Here is a 20216-nt window from a genome sequence, read left to right as displayed (position 1 = left end):
CAAATATTTAATGGCACAAAAACATAAATATGGCAGTTTGTTTTAAGATAAAGTTGGTCAAATAGTTAGCTTGCCATTTTGAATATACAGATAAAGTGCTTAAAATGTCATTAAGAAACCAGTAGAAAAAGAATCAAAATTATTTTTAAAAAATCCTTCAGGTATTTGAGATTTGTCAGTAGCGAAATACACTTTTGTTATCAAATGGAAACAATTTTGTTTGGTTGCTGAGAATGTCTTGTTTGTACATATTAAAATGTTTGTGAATATTTCCAGTGTGCTCACAAAACTAAGCATACCAAGCTATTACATGACTTTAAATTACATTGACTTTAAAAATGAAAGGCCTCCACAAGTGTACTTTTCACTTCTGCATTTCTCAGTCCTTACTTTGTCTGCTTCTCTTTGTCTTTTGAACCAAAAATGGTTGCAGCAGCAGCAAGAACTCCGAAGGTAACTGCTGCAGCGAGTCCAACTCCAACACCAAACTCCACCGCTTTACGCACCTAATAGAATGCACAAAAAGCATTTCTATTAATTCACAGTATAAGTGCCCATCATTGCCTAAATCAACATTAAATATTTTACCATAAAACAGCCCTGTAATCATGTGTGTAGTATTCTGAGGTCAACTCAAAAGTAAATATGGATATAATGTAGGTATTTTAATACATTCTGAGTTGTATTTTTCGTAAACAAGTTAATAAATCCAATCGATCTTACTAATGTCTCCCCCAATCTTATTTTAATAAACAAATGTGCATTTTGGTGAATAACAGCCCAAAAGATGTCTGTTTTAAAGCATAGGGTGAGTAATTTTTCACTCCTTTACTTGCTTCTTTAAAATAACCTGTTTATAGTGCATTTTCAACATGTTTATTGCAAAGTTTAGCACAGCAAAACAGACTCTTCGCAGCCCTTACAAGTAATCTGTGTGCGATGTATCTGCCATGTGGTGCTGGGTAGATGGTTACTGATTCCAAATTACATGACAAAAATTGTAGTTAGAAACATAATCAATTACATAACAAATTGAAGGTAATATAATCCAAATACTTTTTGATTACTTTTAGATTATTTCTGGCCCATCTCGCTTATCACAATGATTTGAATAGGATAATCTTGTACCATATTTATATAAAAATAGTTAAATACAAAGACAAAGAAAATATATTCCAATCTTTGTTATCAACAACATAAAGTGCATTAAATATTACATTACATCAGGGTTTCTCAGACTGGGGTTCTGATAGAACTGGAGGGGGTTTGTGAGTTTAATGAAAAGCTATTAAATCATAACATTTTATAAATGTAAAAGATAAAAAAGTAGTAGTAGGCTGGAAAACTGGGTTGGGCTTTCTGGGATGGTTCTTAAATGGTTCAGGTCATACTTAGAAGGGAGAGGTTATTATGTGAGTATCAGTGACCATAAGTCTGAGTGGACATCCATGACATGTGGAGTCCCTCAAGGTTCAATACTTGCACCCCTCCTGTTCAACCTATATATGCTGCCACTGAGCCAAATAATGTGAAAGAACCAAATTGCATATCACAGAAATGCAGATGACACCCAGATTTACCTAGCCCTATCACCTAATGACTACAGCCCCATTGACTCCCTGTGCCAGTGCATTGATGAAATTAAAAATTGGATGTGCCTAAACTTCCTTCAGTTAAACAAAGACAAAACTAAAGTCATTGCGTTTGGAAACAAAGATGAAGTTCTCAAAGTGAACACACCTTCACTCTAGGGGTCAAACAACAAAAAATCAAGTCAGGGATCTTGGTGTAATTTTGGAGTTAGACCTAAGTTTCAGTAGCCATGTAAAGACAATAACTGAATCAGCATATTATCATCATCTCAAAAATATTTCCAAAATGAGGTGCTTTGTCTCCAGTCAAGACTTAGAGAAACTTGTTCATGCTTTCATCACCAGCAGGGTGGATTATTGTAATGGGCTCCTCACTGGACTTCCCAAAAAGACCATAAGACAGCTGCAGCTCGTACAGAACGCTGCTGCCGGGATTCTGAGCAGAACCAGAAAACATGAACACATCACACCAGTCCTCAGGTCCTTGCACTGGCTTCCAGTTGCATTTAGAATTGATTTTAAAGTACTGTTACTTGTTTATAAATCACTCAATGGCCTAGGACCCCAATACATTGCAGATATGTAGATCAGGTGTAATAAGATAAGAGATGAGGTGTGCTCCAACAGTAGCCACTTTCAAATCCAGACTCAAAACGTATCTTTTTATCTATGCATTTGCCGATTGAGCACTGTGCTATGTCCGAACTGCTTTTATTTTTTATACGTATTATCTTTTTATTCCTTTTCCGGTTTTTATTTCATTTTTAATGCATTTTAAATCTTGCTGTCTGGTTGAAAGAGCTGGGAGAATTAGGAAGTAAGCATTTGTGATTAGGTTAAAATTTGGTAAATTTGGATAAGGGGACAAACCATGATGGTTGGGCTATCTGACTCATACCGCATGAGTCAGATAGCCCAACCATCGGTACATGGAAGGGGTTTCTAAGGGGAATTGCGATCACTTGAAAAGGCAATGTGATTAACATATTCCGGAAATCAAAACACGTTGGTTGGGGCACTTTCCAAATGGGAAATTTGAGCTGTGATGCGTGGTTAAGATATCTCTGGATTACAGTCAGGACACTTTCCAAAGGGGAAATTTGAACTGCGTTGCATAGTTAAGATATCTCCGGAAGAGGGATTGGGGCTGTGTGGCACAGTTTGAGGTGTCTTGGCAAAAGGGGGGATTGAAACTTTGTGTATCAGTTCAAAGTGCCTTAGCAGGTAGAGCTAGACAGCGGTCCTGACGTCTGAGGAAGATCCATTTAGATCCGCTCTGACAGACAACAAAAAACACCCTGAAACTTCCTAGCTCCAATAAAATTCTCTGTTTTCACTGTTATTTCTATTTCTTATGTTTTCCATTTTTATTATTATTTGACTCTTCTTTTTGTAAAGCACTTAGTTTGAAGTACAATTGTGTATGAAATGTGCTATACAAATAAAATTGCCTAGTAACTAGTCTGATTACGATTATTTTAAAACTTAATATAATCTAATTACAAGTACTTGTAATCTGATTACATAATCCAGATACATGTAATCAATATGGTAACTGGTAACAGGCTTGTATTAATACAAGAGCACTACAAATCTGTGAATCATCTGAATGTTCAAACTGTACCTGGCGTGACTGTGGCTTTCCGTATCTCAACTCCGTAACAAAGTGCTCACAGTTCCCACTAAAGACACAATATGGACGTTCTTGACCCAAAAGACTGTGTGCGTCCCGTAGAACGTCTCGAATGGGACGTGGCTCATATTTCTCATCCAGAAGGTTGTTGATACTGTATTTATCATTGCCAACTACTTCATAAAGTTCTTCTTTCTTCACTGTGGCTTTGTCACACAGTACTGACATCATACTGTAGGCCCCAGCTTGAGCATGCTCAGCTATGGAGAAAGAAATGAAAAAGAAAAAACAAAATATAAAATGTGCAACCTTTACATGTTCAGAAAGTTGTCTCTTAAATGGAATGTTTAAGATCCATATCAAGTTCAACTCGACAGGCAGCATGTAAATAACCCACAGGGTGGTGCCAGGTGAATCACATAGCCTTCGCCAACATATATAGCCCAGTGCTGATATGTGCCTCGGAAAATTTCAATGAGGTCTCCAGGCTCCGGCTTCTTGTCATACTAAGAGACAATATCAATATTGAGTTTCATTTTAATAGAACCATTGAACTTGTCAATAATAAATCATATTAACAAATAACAACATGTTGCACTTGTGGATATTAAAAGAAAAGAAAGTGAAAGTGTGCTGCTTGCTGCGTTTTTGCGCACAGACATGCTCTTGTTTCAGAAATGTATCTAGCTCCTTATGTTGCCAGAAAACAAAATCCTGTCTCCATCGCATTAATAAAATTCCTCTGTAACAGACCTTGAGCAATAAGCACACATAATTACCAAACTGTGCAATAGTATCAAACTACGGTTTCATCAATAACTGCACTGACTAACGTTACATGATCTATTTGCTTTTTAATGTTACATTAATGTTCATTCTTTCCGTTTGTTTCGGTTTATTAAAAAGACATTTACCTTTGACGGCGCCATGGAAATCTCAATCTGCTGTTCTTGTTTTTACACTAATCCTGTGAGAAACACACAACAAACGACATTTAGACCTCGTTTCCACCAGGTAATAAGAGGCACTTTTGATGAATAACGTAGATGACAAGCGGCTTTTTACCGTTAATTTTACGCACTTCGTTTATTTACGTTTACGTTACCCTATAACTTGAGAGGGCAGCAAATTTGCGACCATTTAAACCGCTACGTAAAAGAATACGTTTTGGGTAATTGAATTATATAATATGTAACGTGAATATGAAGGCGAAAACAACACGACATTGTAAGAACAACGCGACAAGTTAAACAAACAGCTTTGCGCTCTAAGATCCAGGCTTTGAACACGGTCTTCATCTCGTAACTTACTCCAATTGCGTAAGTAACACAGAAATAATTAAGGAATCATACTTACAATGCTGTATTTCTGAACGTGAGCTACACTCCGTGTATTTTGTCTGAGCTCTGAAGTAAAAATAACATCACAGACTATAAATCAGCTGATGTGACTGTTGGCAGCGAATTCGACCAATCAGCGTGAGGGTCATTCAGCGTAAGCATCAAAGGTGGACGCTATTAAAGTGATCTTGATGTTCTTATTCATGATATATCTACAATTTTACTGACGTTTTATTTGTATTATTTTCATCAGGAATACTGCTTTTGTACGTTTTCGGATACATATGCCACTTATACTGTAGCAATGGTCAATGTTACTGACTTCCTAAATAAAATATAAATCATTTATACATTTACAGTGTATTTCTGTGATAACATCGTCAGTATTGTGATTTTACGCGGTGTTTTCAAGGACGATATTGAGCGCGGAATAACAGCTCTCATAAACTACAGAGGGCGGAAATTTATCCAAAACGTCCTCTGTCTAATGCCTTATTCATTTAATTGTTTAAAGTTGTTAAAAGTTGCAAAAGCTGTACTTTCCCCTCCTTTTATACATATCGATGTTTCCCTCACAATTCGACATGCCTAGTTATTGTAGGCCTATGTAACTAAACACCTTACAGGTGTGCAATAATTAAACAATCATACTGGTTATTAATAACTTATAGCCTAAATAAATTATTTTGTTTATGGAAGGAACTACAGTTTGCATTCAACTGTATCATCATCTGTTAAAGGAACAGATGTGTTCTCCCTCTTTCTTTCAATCTCTCACTATGGTGGGCTGCTATGGCACTACAGAACGTGAAAAAGAAATACAGATGGAAAAATATTTGTTCAAATAATTATAGCACAAAAGAAATAGAAACATGTCAGTTATTTAAGCATTAATTTGGCTTTCTGTATTTTGATAAGATGAAAAAAGGTTTATTTGTGGACTACAGATTCATAACTCTGTTATTGAGTTACCAAACAACACAACAGATTTTACGTTCATTTATGAATATTTCCATTTGTGCTCATCACACCTGCCAAGTTATTATATTTAAGTTTGATTGTTTATTTAAATTATTTATTTAAACTTAAAAATGGAACAAACAATTTTCTTACTTCAGATAATCAAATGCGGCCACAATTGTAGTTTTAGTTCTTCATTTCCCACCGTTCATTGTGTCTGCTTTTCTCTGTCAAAAAAAAGACACAGAAGCAAGGTCTACAGCAACACCAAGGGAAATTTTAACATATTATATGAATTATATATATATATATATCTTTGTATAATATATTGCATAAATATAGATATATTAACTGTTTTCATAGCATTCAGTTGGCTCATCTGTTTGAAGAACAGGATGTAGAGTGTTTTGCCAATAAAAGAAAAGAAAATTGGGCTTTTTATCTGATTAATCAAAAAAATTGGCAAACTAATTGATTATCAAAATAATCATTAGTTGCAGCCCTAAAGTGAACATGTTTGCCTTTTCTCCTGTGTTTCCCCTGCTTGGATTTATTAAAGATTGATTTTGCATTGTCTTTCTTCGTGCGCTCATGCCAATCACATAATTAAACAATGACAATTTAATTCAGACATGATATATACATAACATCAGTTGCTCAAAGAAGAATCTAAGACTGAGAGATGCATATCCTGACAGCAGATAGACACACACTATGAGTATTTTGGATGCAGAGCTCCAGAGACTTACACAGCAAGGGTTTTTCTTTTTACAGAATCCCAATGACTCTTTTGCCACTTTCCCTAAAAGACCAGGGGCCCGTTTCAGAAAGGAGGTTAAGTGAAAACTCTGAGTATGTTAACCCTGAAATGAGGGAAACTCTGGGTTTTCTATTTCATAATGGGAGGTATGTCAAAGGCAAGAAAGCAGGGTAAGTCAAGCCCGTTTCTGAAAGAGGGGTAACTCTTACTCAGAGTCAGTTACCATAGTAACTTACTCTGTGAACCTAACCTGGTCGGGAGCAGGTTTTCTTTGGTAAACCCAGAGTTTCCTTCGGTCTCCTCCGCCTTTTTAAAGTGCAAGTGATGTTTAAATAGTTAACTCATTCATTCACACTGCAAAAATGATTTTCGTACTGAGTATTTTTCATCCTGTTTCAAGTACAAATATCTAAACATTCTTAAATCAAGATGGATTTTCTATATAAGAAAATTATATTAAGATATTTAGTCTTGTTTCCTGGGGGGGATCTAAATTAAGTGCATTTTACTTAAGTAAAATTAATATCTGCCAGTGTGGTAATAAAAGTAATCTTAATGCAGATGGAAAGTGTCAGAATGTCTATACCAGGTGAAAAAACTGTAGTAAAATACACTTTATTTTAGTACACTTCCATAATGTACTTAAAGTGCTCTATTTTTGTGCGCTAATTTTGTACTTAATATACTAAAAGCTCTTCTTTAGTACTTCTTAAGATAATCTTAAGAACATCTAAGTTTACTCAACTGTGCTATTTTGAGACACCATGAATTTGAACTAAAATGTGCTTTTAACATACTATCTCTGTATTAAAAATTATTTAGTTACCACTTGTACACTTGAAGTATTTAAGTACAGCTATATATTAAGTACAAAATAAGGGCATGGAAATAGAGCAGTTTAAGTACATTATGGAAGTGTACTGTGTACTAAAATAAAGTGTATTTTACTGCACTTTTTTTCACCTGGGGGAAAATGTACTTATAACTAGTACATTAGTAATATATTTGTAAGAAAATCAATGGCATTTAAATTTAGGATTACTATATAAAAGTCTACTAAGATTGAACTAATTTTAAAGCATTGAAAGCACTTTTAACAAATACACTAATAAAACTCCTCTGTATATTTTTATTTATTTCATTGCACTAAAAATCAATTTAAGTAGTAGTGGTATTTAGTATACTTTTCAAAGTGCAGTGAAGTACTACTGAAGTACAAATATACATTGAATTAGAGTATTTATAGTGTATAACTTTGATACTTTTATTTAGCACCAAAATAAAGAATGTACTACAAATGTACTTGCTTGTATTTAAGTATTTTTTTAATGCACTCAAGTACACTTTTTTTTTTTTTCACCTGGGTACTACTAAATGCAAATTTACAGTAGCTCCGCCCACCAATGTCAGTTCAGGTTAAAGTTGACATACATTCCTGTGGCTGCAGTGGTGTAGTGTGTTGGGTGCGAAGAATTAACTTGTGATGCAATTGACTGGGTTTGAATCTGCCTTTTGCAGAGCTTGCTATTCTCCCTTTTCCCATCACATATCACATCAGAAAAGCATTTATTTTCAATAAAAATGAAGAAAATTTTCTAAAAGTGGAATTGCCTAATGAGTGTTTAATAACGATAAAATCATTTACACTCTTATTAATGCATCCTGCATTTTTTCTTCTTTTTTTGCATGTGGAATACCATGAAAATGAATATTAGTTAAATAACTTACCATTCTACCAGTTTTCACCTTTGATATTATAACATTGATAAGAATTAAACTTGCATTGACTCAGAAGTATGCGGATGTTCTTTTGTCACGTGCTGTTGACATGGTGAATCGTAATATCGGAGCTCCATTGATGATGTCTTTTCATAGTCGTGGTGCACGCGCTTAACTCAGAGTCGATTGAACTAACTCAATTCAGCTGTTTTGAAACTGAAAACTCAGAGTTTCCTATCTCAGAGTAAGTCAACTCACAGTTCAAGTTTCAACTGAGAGTTGGTTGAACCTCCTTTCTGAAATGGGGCCCAGAACAAAAGAACTGTAAATATTTACTATCCAAACATCTGTGGAATTTGGTTGGGTCTATCCATGTGCCGCAAAGGGTTGCACTTGGTTTCGTGGTGAGGACCAACGGTTATTTGATATTTTTGATGAAATCTGAGAGGTATATGACTCATCCATAGATAGCAATATAATTACCACATTCAAGGTCCAGAGAAGTACTAAAGACATCGTTGAAACAATCGACATGACTGCAGCGACGAGAATACTTTTTGTGTGCAAAAACAAAACAAAAATAATGACTTTATTCAACAATCTCTTCTCTTCCCTGCATTATCCTTACGCAACTGACACAGTATGCACAGTGAAGGCTTCCGTGTTTACGTCTGAATGCCGGCTGCACACTTGAGCAGCACGACGCATGACGCAGGAGCCAGCCAATAATGAGCCGCCGTTCTGATGTAGAACCTGGAATGACACAGAAGATATTGTTGAATAAAGTTGTAATTTTTGTTTTGTTTTTGCACACAGAAAGTTTTCTTGTCGCTTCATAACATTAAGGTTGAACCACATAGATTATTTTAACAATGCCTTTACTATACCTTTCTGGACCCTGCAAGTGGTAATTGTGTTGCAGTCTATTGGAGGCCAGATAGCTCACAGATTTCCTCCAAAATATGTGTTCCGAAGATGAACGAAGTTGTGGAACGATATGAGTTTGTAGTTAATGACAGTTTTCATTTTTGGGTGAACTTACCCTTTAAAATCATGAACTGTCAAGATAAAGTATATGTATATAAACTTTAGAAGGAGAGGGGGAGGGGGATCAGGATGGGTAAGCAGAGAAGAGAAGGCAAATGACTTTCTGTGCCCCTGCTTTGTGATCTCTTCTCCAGATTTGTGTGTTTATTGTTTTATTGTCTGTCGTCTGTTTTTGTGAAAGCTCTTGTGTTAGTCTCATCAGGAATTTAGGTCTTACAAATTCAACTTTATATGTATGATAATAGAGAGGAACAGTCTGTTGCTCAATTGCTACATTTCACAGAATTTAGTCCAGCAAATGGTAAAAACGGGCTGACTGAACTGTTGTAAAGATGGCCAGAAACTCTGTAATTTACTAGGCTATAAGAGATTGCACTCAGACATTGTAAATCTAATGGCATCAAAATAAAAATATATGGTAATTTCAGGATAATTTTCCAGCCTATTGTTATTACATACAGAGCTTCTACACACATGGAAAATCTAAATAAGAAATCTATTTTTATTATTGATTAAAGCATGGAGAAGTCATGTTAATTAACAAAATCTTAAAAAGTCTGGTAATTTCTATAGCTGAGCTGTAATTTTTGTAGTGACAGTAGTGACTGAAATCTGTCCCTGTCTTCATCACTGTAGCTGACACATTACCTAGAGAGTAATCTGGATGACGACTCCAAAGATTAGCTGCCTTTTGTGCTTCCATATAGTCCTACAGTCATTAAAGCAAGAGTACTAGAAAGAATCCAGTAGCTGCTTGTTGCAAAGAGAGAGAGAAAATAATGTCAAATAATTTACCATAATACAGCTCTGTATTCCTGTGGTTTCAAAATGATAACAGTACTGTCACTGACTAACATTATAGTGAATCTAATAGGCCTACATTACTAATACAAAACTAATACAATAACACATGCATATTGCATGTCTAAGTAGGCCTATGTCAGGCTTGTACCTGGTGAGATTCTGCCTTCCCTTATCTCAGTTCTGTAAAGTGCTGATAGTTTTGTGTTAACAGCTGATATGGGTGTTGATTTTCCACATGATGTAGTGCTTCATTTATGATTTTACTGACAGGGCGAGATGTATAGGCTATTTGTCATCGACTGCATGAACACCCACTACATACATAAGTTTCTCTCTTTTCACTATAGCTTGACCAGTTGCTACTAAGGAGAAATAGAAAAGCAGATAACATTTTCTTTCTCAATTGGCTACATTCACACTGTTGTCAGTTTTTGGGATTGTATTTACTTACAGCTGTGAGTCTGTAAATGTCCCGTTCACACAGCGTCTCGAATACTGTCTGTATATACGTGCAAATAGAGTCAAGCCCATATTCTCTTACCAGTAACCATAGCGACAGCGACCAAAGTAATATCAAAGATGGCGGCGTCCATAAAACTGAAAAGTCTTATTACTTTTTGACACGAGCCGCGAGTTCATCTATTAAAACTTCATTAAGCGACAGTAGCTTCAATGTGCTTCAATGTGCTTCAATGTGTAGCGTCTTGAGTCGCGCAAAACTGTCGGGAGCGGCTCTGGTGGAGAATAGTGACTGGATCTAAAAACTTAAGATGACACACAGCTCATATCTCCCTCGGTGTAAGTTACTGAAAGTAAAACCACACACACACACACACAAACACGCGTTGCTATCTTAGTGGGGACTCTCCATAGGCGTAATGGTTTTCATACTGTACAAACTGTATATTCTATCCCCAAACCTAACAATCACAGGAAACATTCTGCATTTTTACATCTTTTAGTATGTTTATTAATCCATTTCCCTCGACCGCTGGCTGGACCCCACAATGTAGGTGATCTCAGGTTTTTATTACATCGTGGGGCCATTTGGTCCCCACAAGAACACACACACACACACACACACACACACACACACACACACACACACGAACCCCCTTGACAGACTTGTTGTCCAGTCCGATTCCGTTCACGCAGCGCAAATTTTCCGAGAATGCGGTTGTCACTCCCGTAACTGTATAGAGTGCCCCAGGGATGACGCGTTTTTGTAGGCAAAACCCGGAAGCGAGTTAGCATTTTAGGACTTCCGGTTCCAACGCCCTAATGGGTTTTTGCTAAATCGCCTGAAATAAGGTCCGTGGTTAACAAAGCCTCTAAATATTTTCACGTTTTGATCTATGACATAAAACACACCAGTTATAACCCGCTTGTGATTTTTTAAACTTTTACTGTGTCTTAAAATCGGCGGTTGCTAACAAATTGCTAAAAGGGACTACTTCCTTTGGCAGGGACTTTAGACGTCATCATGACAAACAGGACATTTGGACAGCATTTCTCATGAAAAAGTGGATAAGTATTCATACACAGCACAGATCATAATCAGTGAGCATGTTTTTAAATAGAGTTGTTTTCTAAATAAAGTTTGAGGAAGCTTGGTGGTGACGACGGTGATCCGCGACCATGGTGTGCTGTAGTCCGTTTATAGCCTACTGTTAGCCTTTTATATCTGACGACTTTATTTAGGCTTCAAAATCTATAAATGTTGTGTTAACTTGTAAAGATTATCTTGATAGACAAAACGTGTAAGTGTCATAACCCTTTGTTAAACACAGAGCTTATTTTCTGCGATTTTCCAAAAGTCTATGGGAAAAATGAATAGGCTTTCAGTCGAGGGAACATGGAGGGAACCCGTGCGCCGCTAACTTCCGGGTTGGCCTACTGTTAAGAATTACTCTTACACTCCTAGTTAAATGTGTCTGCTGAACAAAAAAACAACTGAACAAACAAAACTGAAATAGCACCATACATATTAACTTAATGACATACAATGTCACATGTTTTTTACTGCACCATAAAAGCATTATTAAAGGGATAGTTCACCCAGAAATGAAACTTCTGTCATCATTTAGGCTACTCACCCTCAAGTAACTCCAAAACTGCATAAGTTTCCCTGTTCTGCTGAACACAAAGAAAGATATTTGGAAGAATGTCAGTAACCAAACAGATCTCGTCCCTCATTGTCTACACTGTCAGAAAAAAAGGTACGGTGCTGTCACTGGGGCTGTACCCTAAGGTACAAAGGTAAAAAGGTATACTAATATGTACCTTTAAGGTACAAAAATGCACCATTTAGGGATAAGTAAGGTACAAAGATGTACCTTTTCACTTTTAAGGGTACAGCTCCAGTGACAGCGCTGTACCTTTTTTTCTGACAGTGTACCATTTTTGTTTGTTTGGTTACTGACATTCTTTCAAATATTTTCCTTTGTGTTCAGCAGAACAAAGAAAAGGTTTGGATTGGAACTACTTCAGGTGACAGTATTTTCATTTTTGGCTGAACTATCCTTTTAAAATGCAAAAAAAAAAAAAAAAAAAAAAAAAAATGCCATGTTGCTTTGTAATGTGTTATGTTTGTAACTCATGTTTCACAATGTGAACCACATCAACATCACCAATAGAGTCCAGTGCTTTTATCCGCCTCTGGAGATTTTAATGAGGCCTCCACTTTCCACATTTGCATCAAGGAAATTAAGTCATATTAATTAGATAATATTTAAAACTATTTCCAAAGACAAATAGAAAAAGCCAGACATTGGCCTTGTCAGTACTTTAAAGTACAAAAAAAGTAAAATAAAAAGCAATAGCAGTACTGTTTTAAATAGGCAATTTTGAAATTACATCAAACCCAATAAGAGCATCAAATTATTTTTTATTTTGACTTATTTTTACCTATAATTAATGTCAGTGTATGTATTGTTTCAAGTCAGTATGAAAATGTTTACCTTTATTGATGCCACGGTGACAATATAGTTCTGCTGGTTTTAAAATTAATTATATAACAAAACAAATTTTTTTTTTTTTATAATTGTCAGCTTGTTTCTTGTCTCTCTCTCTCTCTCTTTATAATTCTTGTTCAAGTAGTCTGTCTTGTCTGTTGTTCTATCTTAGGCTATTGTGTTACATAATTTCTCAAATTCCTTTGATTCATTGATGTTGATCCAGATCATTATTTAAGGAGTGGATCCATTTGGTTGTTGTCAAGCAAATCAAGTCACCTTTATTTATATAGCACTCTGTTCAATACAGGTTGTTTCAAAACAGCTTTACAGTGATCAATAACAAGCATCAATGATACAAACATAATTCAATTCTGCTTTAAAGTGTAATTTTTGGGTTGCCTCAGATTTCTATTGTAAGTGCATTACTGTGAAAACAATTTACATTCATACTGCCACACCTCAGAACATACATACTGTCACACCTAAAAAAACTGACGAGATTTTGACAGCACTCACTCTTGCTCCTATATCAGTGCCTGAGATTAGATAATGGACTGACTTGTAAAAAGTATAAACTTTACCTCAGTTCAGTCATAAAGGTAGTCCAGTCATTCGGATTGTCTGTGCTAGACTGCAGTTTTTCTGGTTAATCAGTGAAGTGGGGGTTGGTTTCTGTCATTTCTGTATCATGCACAAAAAATATATTTTTTTCTTATTTTTTTCTCAGAGTCTTATGAAACCACACAACCTGAAAATGAATTACACAATGAAAAATGTTTGGTCAAATATTTATTGGCACAAAAATAGAAACACAGCAGTTTGTTTAAAGATTAATTTGGTCAAATATTTATCTTGCCATATTTTGATTATATTATAAAACAGTTTGAAAGTTTATTAGAAAACAAAATTATTAAAAACATAATGCACTATTGCTGAGTTACCAAACAACAGAACAGATTGTACATTCGGTTAATAAATATTTACACCGTTCTCATAAAACTATGTCTACCAAGTTAAAAAAATTATTTCTATCAGAAGCATCGAATAATTTTTCCAAACTTAGTATTTCTGGTCCTCTTTGTCTTTTGAACCAAGATAGGCTGAAGCAACAGCAAGAACACCACCAACAATTCCAACGCCAGCCACTGCAGCACCACCAATCTTAAATGCTCTTCGCACCTATAAGAATAAACAGAAAGTATCTATATTAATTTATTGTGTGATAAGTTCCTGAAAATGTAGACAGAGCTTGTGTGACCATACTGTCACAATGGTGCTTGAAAGTTTGTGAATATTTTAGAATTTGTTATATTTCTACATAAATATGACCTCAAACATAAGTAGACAGAGAACCCAATAATACAATTGAGACTTTGTCATTTATTTATTGAGAAAAATGACTCAGTATTAAATATCTGTGAGTGCTTTCAGTATATCTGGTGTGACCCCCTTGTGCAGCTATAATTGCAACTAAACGTTTCCGGTAACTGCTGCACAATGACTTTTAGCTATTTCAGAACATTAACTTTGATCTTCTTTAACAGTTCTTTGGTAAAATTGGCGTGTTATCTTGCTGCATGACCCACTTGCTCTTGAGACAGATGTTCTCACATTTTCCTTTAGAATTTGCTGGTATAATTCAGAATTTTTTGTTCATAATGATTAGTGTCAGACTGGTAACCCGAAGGTTGCGGGTTCAATTCTCAATACCGGCAGGAAATGACTGAGCAAGGCACCTAACCCCCAATCACTTCCCAGGTGCTGCAGTGAATTCCTCCCCACTGCTCCTGGTGTGTGTGTCCATGGTTTGCAGTGTGTGTGTTCACTACTCACCTAATGTGTGTGCAGACAGTGCACTAACTTGGATGGGTTAAATGCACAGGACAAATTAGGAGAATGGGTTAACAGTACTTGGCCTTTACGTCATGTCACTTTCATGTTTCACAGATTGGACAAGGTTCTAATGCTGGAATGCAGTGTTTTCATTTGTCCAAAAATAATGCTTATCATTTAAACCAAAAATGTCTATTTTGGTCTCATTTGTCCACAAAACATTTTTCCACATGATCTTCAGCAAACTGCAGATGTGCATAGAAAGGCCTTTAGCAGTGATGCCAAGTCAACTGTTTACCCATGGAGTTGGGCTTTAACACTGTTGCCTTGGTTTGTTTTTCATGTCCGCAGGTTGAAGCAACCCCAAATAACATGATATTTAGCTGCTGGAATGCATAGTTTATCATGGGAACCCTGCCAAAAACACAGATTTCACCACCCAGAATGTGATTTTTACTGGTGGATCATGACCAAGTATAGCCTAATATTTTTATCTCATTTGTTTGATTGGGTTTTCTTTGTCTAACTTTAGTCTGAAAATCTGATCATTTTTGGGGCATATTTATACAGAAATAGAAAATTCGAAATGATTTCAAGCAACACTGTTATTTGTGTGAATTATCTCAACATGCCAACTAACCGTACCTGGCGTGACTCTGGCTTTCCGTATCTCAGCTCTGTAACAAAGTGCTCACAGTTCATAGTGAAAACATTATATGGAAGTTCCTTTCCCAAAAGGCTGTGTGCGTCTCGTAGAACATCTTGAATGGGTCGTGGCTCATATTTCTCATCCAGAAGGTTTTTGATACTGTATTTATCATTGCCAACTACTTCACAAAGTTCTTCTTTCTTCACTGTGGCTTTGTCACTCAGTACTGACATCATACTGTAGGCCCCAGCTTGAGCATGCTCAGCTATGGAGAAAGAAATGGAAAAGAATAATAATAATAATTTAAAAAATAAAATTCAAGTTCAATATAAGGTCAGCTCAATAGACCCACAGGGTGGTGCCAGGTGAATCACATAACCATCGCCAACATAAATAGCCCAGTGCTGATATACGCCCCGGGATATTTCAATGAGGTCTCCAGGTTCCGGCTTCTTGTCACACTAAGAGACAATATCAGTATTGAGTTTCATTTTAATAGAACCATTGAACTTGTCAACAAAATGATCTCACACTGTATAACTAAAATAACTCAAAACCATTGCACTTGTGAATAAAAAAGAACAAGGAAAGTGAAACTGTTGGTTTTGTTCATTTTGCATGTCATCTCGCAAAGACGTGCTTGTTTCAGAGAGGTATCTAACCCTTTCTGTTACATGTTTTCTTACTGTCTTATACAGTTTTTAACACTCCCTGTTGCTTTAATAAAATTCCTCTGTAACATACCTTGAGCAATAATACATAGCAAACATAATTACCAAGCTGGACAGTCGCATTTCATCAGTAACAAAAGCACGAAAATTATTAATTTGCTATTTGATATTACATTTAATTCATGTTCAGGTTGTTTCAGTTAAAAGATATTTACCTTTGTCGATGCCATGGCAAGCGCAGCAAACTCTTCTTGTTGTTTTTACTCTATGAGAAACAACATAGCCTATAGATACTGTAAGTTATAGACTACAGTATATATTAGGGGCGGAGCCAGGGGGTGGCCTTTGTCCTCCACTCTCACAACCGCTGTTTTTGTCTCCTTTTTTTTTTTTTTTTTGACAAGAATTTCGTTTATTTAAACGCAGAACCCTCTCTTTAAGACCACAAAAAAGTGAGACTTTTCAGACGCGCACTCCAACAATTTCGCCTCAGCGCCAAGCAGGCGCCAGACAAACACGCGCAGAAAAGGTAAAGGTGTTGAATGAGCTTCAGCAGAACAACAGTGAACGGTGAACACTATAGCTTACGTCAGTGTTTCTCAACTGGTGGGTTGCAAGACCGCGCACTTTTCAATCACGCGCAAATAAGGCGCGCTGTATATTACTCACTAAATAAAGCGCAAAAGAAACCACGTGCATGCAACGTCGTAGTTCTGTCGTCTATTAAGTCATGAAATAACCAAAAAGGCGATTAAAACTGCGTTAAAACTGCATGCATGAAGGCCTATTTGATATATATATATATATATATATATATATATATATATATATATATATATATATATATATATATATATATACATATATATATATATATATATATATATATATATATATATATATATATATATATATATATATATATATATATATATATATATATATATATATATATATATATATATATGCGTCACATGTCTCTGGACTAAAATATTCTATATGAGATCACAATATAAGGCGCAAGCTGATTTTTAATGCATAAATAAATGTGAGAACTGTGCATTTATACTAGAAGATGCAAATTTTGCGTTAGTTTATCTACAAATGTATCACATTTAAATGCATAAAATAATTAATTTTACATTCTGACATTTTTGTGCTGTTGCAAATGGGAATTCAAAAGAGAACACATTTTTTTCCATTTTCCTACTGTTGCATTGATTTATGTTGAAAAAAGTTAAACATTTAGCTTTTACTTTTTTCGGTTGGTTTTTGAAACAGACAAACTCAGAAATGTTGAACAGTTCATTGATTATACATAAATTCAATGAAGGTTATATAATCTTTGAACTACAGTTATATTCATGTCTCATCCATGATGATGAAGGAATCATTTTCTGTATGACAGTATCAGTCTATCACATCTTTCTGGAGGAATTTTGGCTCACTATTCTTTACATTCATGGAGAACAAGGGTTTTGAGAACCAAAACAAGCTAAATGAACAAGTTGAAATTTAGCTATAGTGTGAGCCCCTTTATTGCCTGCAGGCTGCAGGTGAGGAATTATTTTTTTTAAAAGGTCAAATTCACTCAGCCTTCCATGATCTAATTCATTATCTCAATTACAATTAAGAACAAATTAACTGGATTCAGTTGTGTTGTGGGCATCGTCCAATACATTATAGTCAGACTAATTTTTTTCTTAAAATAATGAAGATTTCTGTGCCACCCCAGACTGGTTGCTGGCCCCTGCCTGGCCACCCCTATGAAAAAATCCTGGCTCCGCCACTGTCTGTAACAACAATATTTAGACTTCATTGTTTTCACCACCCAGCTAAGATGCGTTTTTGGTGATCCGATCACAATTAATTGGCTCTTTGTTGAATTTATGCATGTCGTTTATTTACTCTTAAAATGACTTGAGATGGCAGCAAATTTTTAACAATTTAAAATCCATCATAAAAGAGAAACTTTATGGAAAATGAGGAAATTAAATCACATTATATACGTGAATATGAAGGCAATCATATATGTAGCTTATAAATACCCACATATATAATTAAAAGTTAAAGCATCGGAAATAAACAGATTGTGAGCAACTCGACAAGACTTACGGTCTTGCAAAAACAACACTGATCTTGATCTTCTTAAAATATTTAAATATATTTATGATTTTAATAGATTTTATTGGCATTATTTTCATTGGAAATAAACAGACCGTATAGGAGCAACTCGTCAAGTAGACTTTGGTCAACAAATTAACTTGTAACTGAATAACAAATCTTCTTTATTTTGTAATTGGGTGCGTAAGTAACACTGTGGTCTTAAATAGGCTAGATAAGGAATTATAGGCTTACTTACAATAATGTATGTCTGTTAGATAATTTTATTCAATTATCTGCAGTCTTCAGCAATTCCCCTCCAGATCTCGTGAAGTCTACTGTGCACTCAGAGAACCAAATAAGAGACACAGAAACCACATTGCTGCTCTGATACAAAAACAGGATGTCATCCATTGACTGTTGTTATGTTGTCGTGTTGAAACGCACATCCTGTGTTTATATGGCCAGGGCCCATGAGGCCACCACACTCCTGCATATGAGCAAGACTCCTAAACAAATACTGAAAATAGGGTCTCACACAGAAGCAAAAATTGAGATAACAAACAGAGTGATAGAGAGCCAAAAAATATTTTACAAGTTTCAGTGAGGCTATATGTGTTTGTCTCTTAGTAAAAATAACATCTATAGGCTATAAATCAGGTGATGGGACTGAGGGGAGCTAATCAGAGTCATTCAGCGCTTAATGGACGACCTTATTTTATTTAGCCTATTTATTTTTATCAGGAAGACTGCTTCTATATGTTTAGGATAATAATAATAAAAAAAAAAGTGGTACAGCACCAATGGCCAATGATACTGACCTCATAATTAAACTTCGTATTTAATACCTCATATTTAAAAATGTATTGATTGCACCACTAGGGATTAAATTTAAATAGATTAATCCCTGGTTTCATAGACAAGGTTTAAAAGTCCCAGGCTAAAATGCATGTTTGAGCTGTTTTAACTGAAAGCAACTTGCACTGACAGATGTTAAAGTATGTCTGTGTTATGGTTTTGTCTCAAGACACACACAAGTAAGGTTTTTTCTAAGGCACATTTATAAAAGCTATACCCAAATTGAACTAAAACCTAATTCTGGCCTAATCCTTAATCAATGTTTATTTAATAGTCATAATCCCACAGATGGTAGCTTCGCACCAGTTGCTCCTCAGCCAAGCACACACGCAATAAATGTCTGAACATGCGGTTCTCCTTGTACTCAGCAGGATTACTATTGCAATGTCACGACCATCAGTAGGGTAAAACTAACCTGTCTCACGACGGTCTAAACCCAGTTTACGTTCCCTGTTAGTGGGTGAATAATCCAACGCTTGGTGATTTCTGCTTCACAATGATACATAGAAAGAGCTGACATTGAAGGATCAAAAAGCGACGTCACAATGAACGCTTGGCCTATTTAAAACTGTAAGTAAAAGGTATAAGAAGCTTTACAATATGAAATAAAACAAACAAGTCATTCAAACGTACAAAGTCAGCGCTGTAGTATAGCTACATTGGTTAAGTTAGCCTAAATATATAAAGTTATGAAACTTCACTTTATCCACTTTTGCCAAACCCCCTTATGGAAGAAGAATGCCGTCGTGTTTACAACTGTGACAATGAGCGCTTACCAAGTTCAACTAAATGCTGGATTTTCGAACTAATGTGAAGTTTGTGGCTCCATTGTTGCAGTAAACTTGGTCGTGACTCTCTGTGTAACCCCGGCATCTTGGCCAAATTTGCCCTTTGGCCTCTGTCCATCATGGCCTCCTAATCATCCACATATACTGATTGGCTTCTTCACTCCGTCTCCTCTCCACCAATAAGCTGGTGTGTGTGATGGGCGTTCTGGCATAATTTGGTTGCCGTCGCATCATCCAGTTGGATGCTGCACATTGGAAGTGATTGAGGAGATTCCCCCTTCCATATGTAAAGCGCTTTGAATCACAGCAGTGGGTGTTTACACTGAAGTCTCACAGCAGACACATCCCTTCAAACAGAGCATTTAAATCAGAGGGCTAAAATCAGGGTAGGAAAAATGCCTTTTATTTCTAAATTATGACAATTTTGATGTAAAAATCATACTAACATTATAAGTACACACCAGGACACATTATAAAACAATGCAGTTCATGACCACTTTAA

General features: G+C 35.7%; 2 protein-coding genes across 5 annotated transcripts; both read right to left on the bottom strand.

The window, feature by feature from the left end:
• Window positions 1–4684, bottom strand: LOC137017261 (phospholipase A and acyltransferase 3-like). Of its 2 annotated transcripts, none has more exons than XM_067381322.1 (5): window positions 4582–4684; window positions 4140–4192; window positions 3623–3731; window positions 3217–3485; window positions 1–506 (listed from the first exon to the last, which is right to left on the bottom strand). In XM_067381322.1, exons 2-5 carry the CDS (start codon window positions 4152–4154, stop codon window positions 387–389), a joined length of 513 nt encoding a protein of 170 aa, XP_067237423.1. In that variant the 5' UTR covers window positions 4155–4192; window positions 4582–4684; the 3' UTR covers window positions 1–386. The 2 variants fall into 2 exon arrangements, with proteins under 2 accessions (XP_067237423.1, XP_067237432.1); XM_067381331.1 differs by lacking the exon at window positions 4582–4684 and adding an exon at window positions 4291–4479.
• A 1021-nt stretch (window positions 4685–5705) lies between these two features.
• On the bottom strand, window positions 5706–18443 carry LOC137021801 (phospholipase A and acyltransferase 3-like). 3 transcript variants are annotated; one of them, XR_010895365.1, is made up of 6 exons: window positions 18328–18443; window positions 16181–16230; window positions 15647–15755; window positions 15291–15559; window positions 13394–13991; window positions 5706–5752 (listed from the first exon to the last, which is right to left on the bottom strand). XR_010895365.1 is itself a non-coding variant. In XM_067388769.1 (5 exons), the coding sequence occupies exons 2-5, from the start codon at window positions 16193–16195 to the stop codon at window positions 13872–13874; spliced, it is 513 nt and encodes a 170-aa protein (XP_067244870.1). In that variant the 5' UTR covers window positions 16196–16230; window positions 18328–18443; the 3' UTR covers window positions 13080–13871. The 3 variants fall into 3 exon arrangements, 1 of the variants encoding a protein (XP_067244870.1); XR_010895364.1 differs by lacking the exon at window positions 5706–5752 and adding an exon at window positions 8257–8757; XM_067388769.1 differs by lacking the exon at window positions 5706–5752 and having other exon boundaries at window positions 13080–13991.
• Between the last annotated feature and the right edge of the window lie 1773 nt (window positions 18444–20216).

The sequence above is a fragment of the Chanodichthys erythropterus genome, chromosome 1, assembly GCF_024489055.1.
Source record: "Chanodichthys erythropterus isolate Z2021 chromosome 1, ASM2448905v1, whole genome shotgun sequence".
NCBI lineage: Eukaryota > Metazoa > Chordata > Actinopteri > Cypriniformes > Xenocyprididae > Chanodichthys > Chanodichthys erythropterus.
Note: the sequence above shows the minus strand (reverse complement) of the source record. Positions and strands in the feature narration are given on the sequence as shown.

Bases quoted from the DNA above. Each gene is read 5' to 3' on its own strand.
- LOC137017261 (XM_067381322.1), bottom strand. The intron at 3,486-3,622 runs GTGGGTTATTTA...CTTTCTCCATAG, and splicing joins GATTCACCTGGCACCACCCT to CTGAGCATGCTCAAGCTGGG. The intron at 507-3,216 runs GTACAGTTTGAA...GCATTCTATTAG, and splicing joins GAAAGCCACAGTCACGCCAG to GTGCGTAAAGCGGTGGAGTT.
- LOC137021801 (XM_067388769.1), bottom strand. The intron at 15,560-15,646 runs GTGGGTCTATTG...CTTTCTCCATAG, and splicing joins GATTCACCTGGCACCACCCT to CTGAGCATGCTCAAGCTGGG. The intron at 13,992-15,290 runs GTACGGTTAGTT...TTATTCTTATAG, and splicing joins GAAAGCCAGAGTCACGCCAG to GTGCGAAGAGCATTTAAGAT.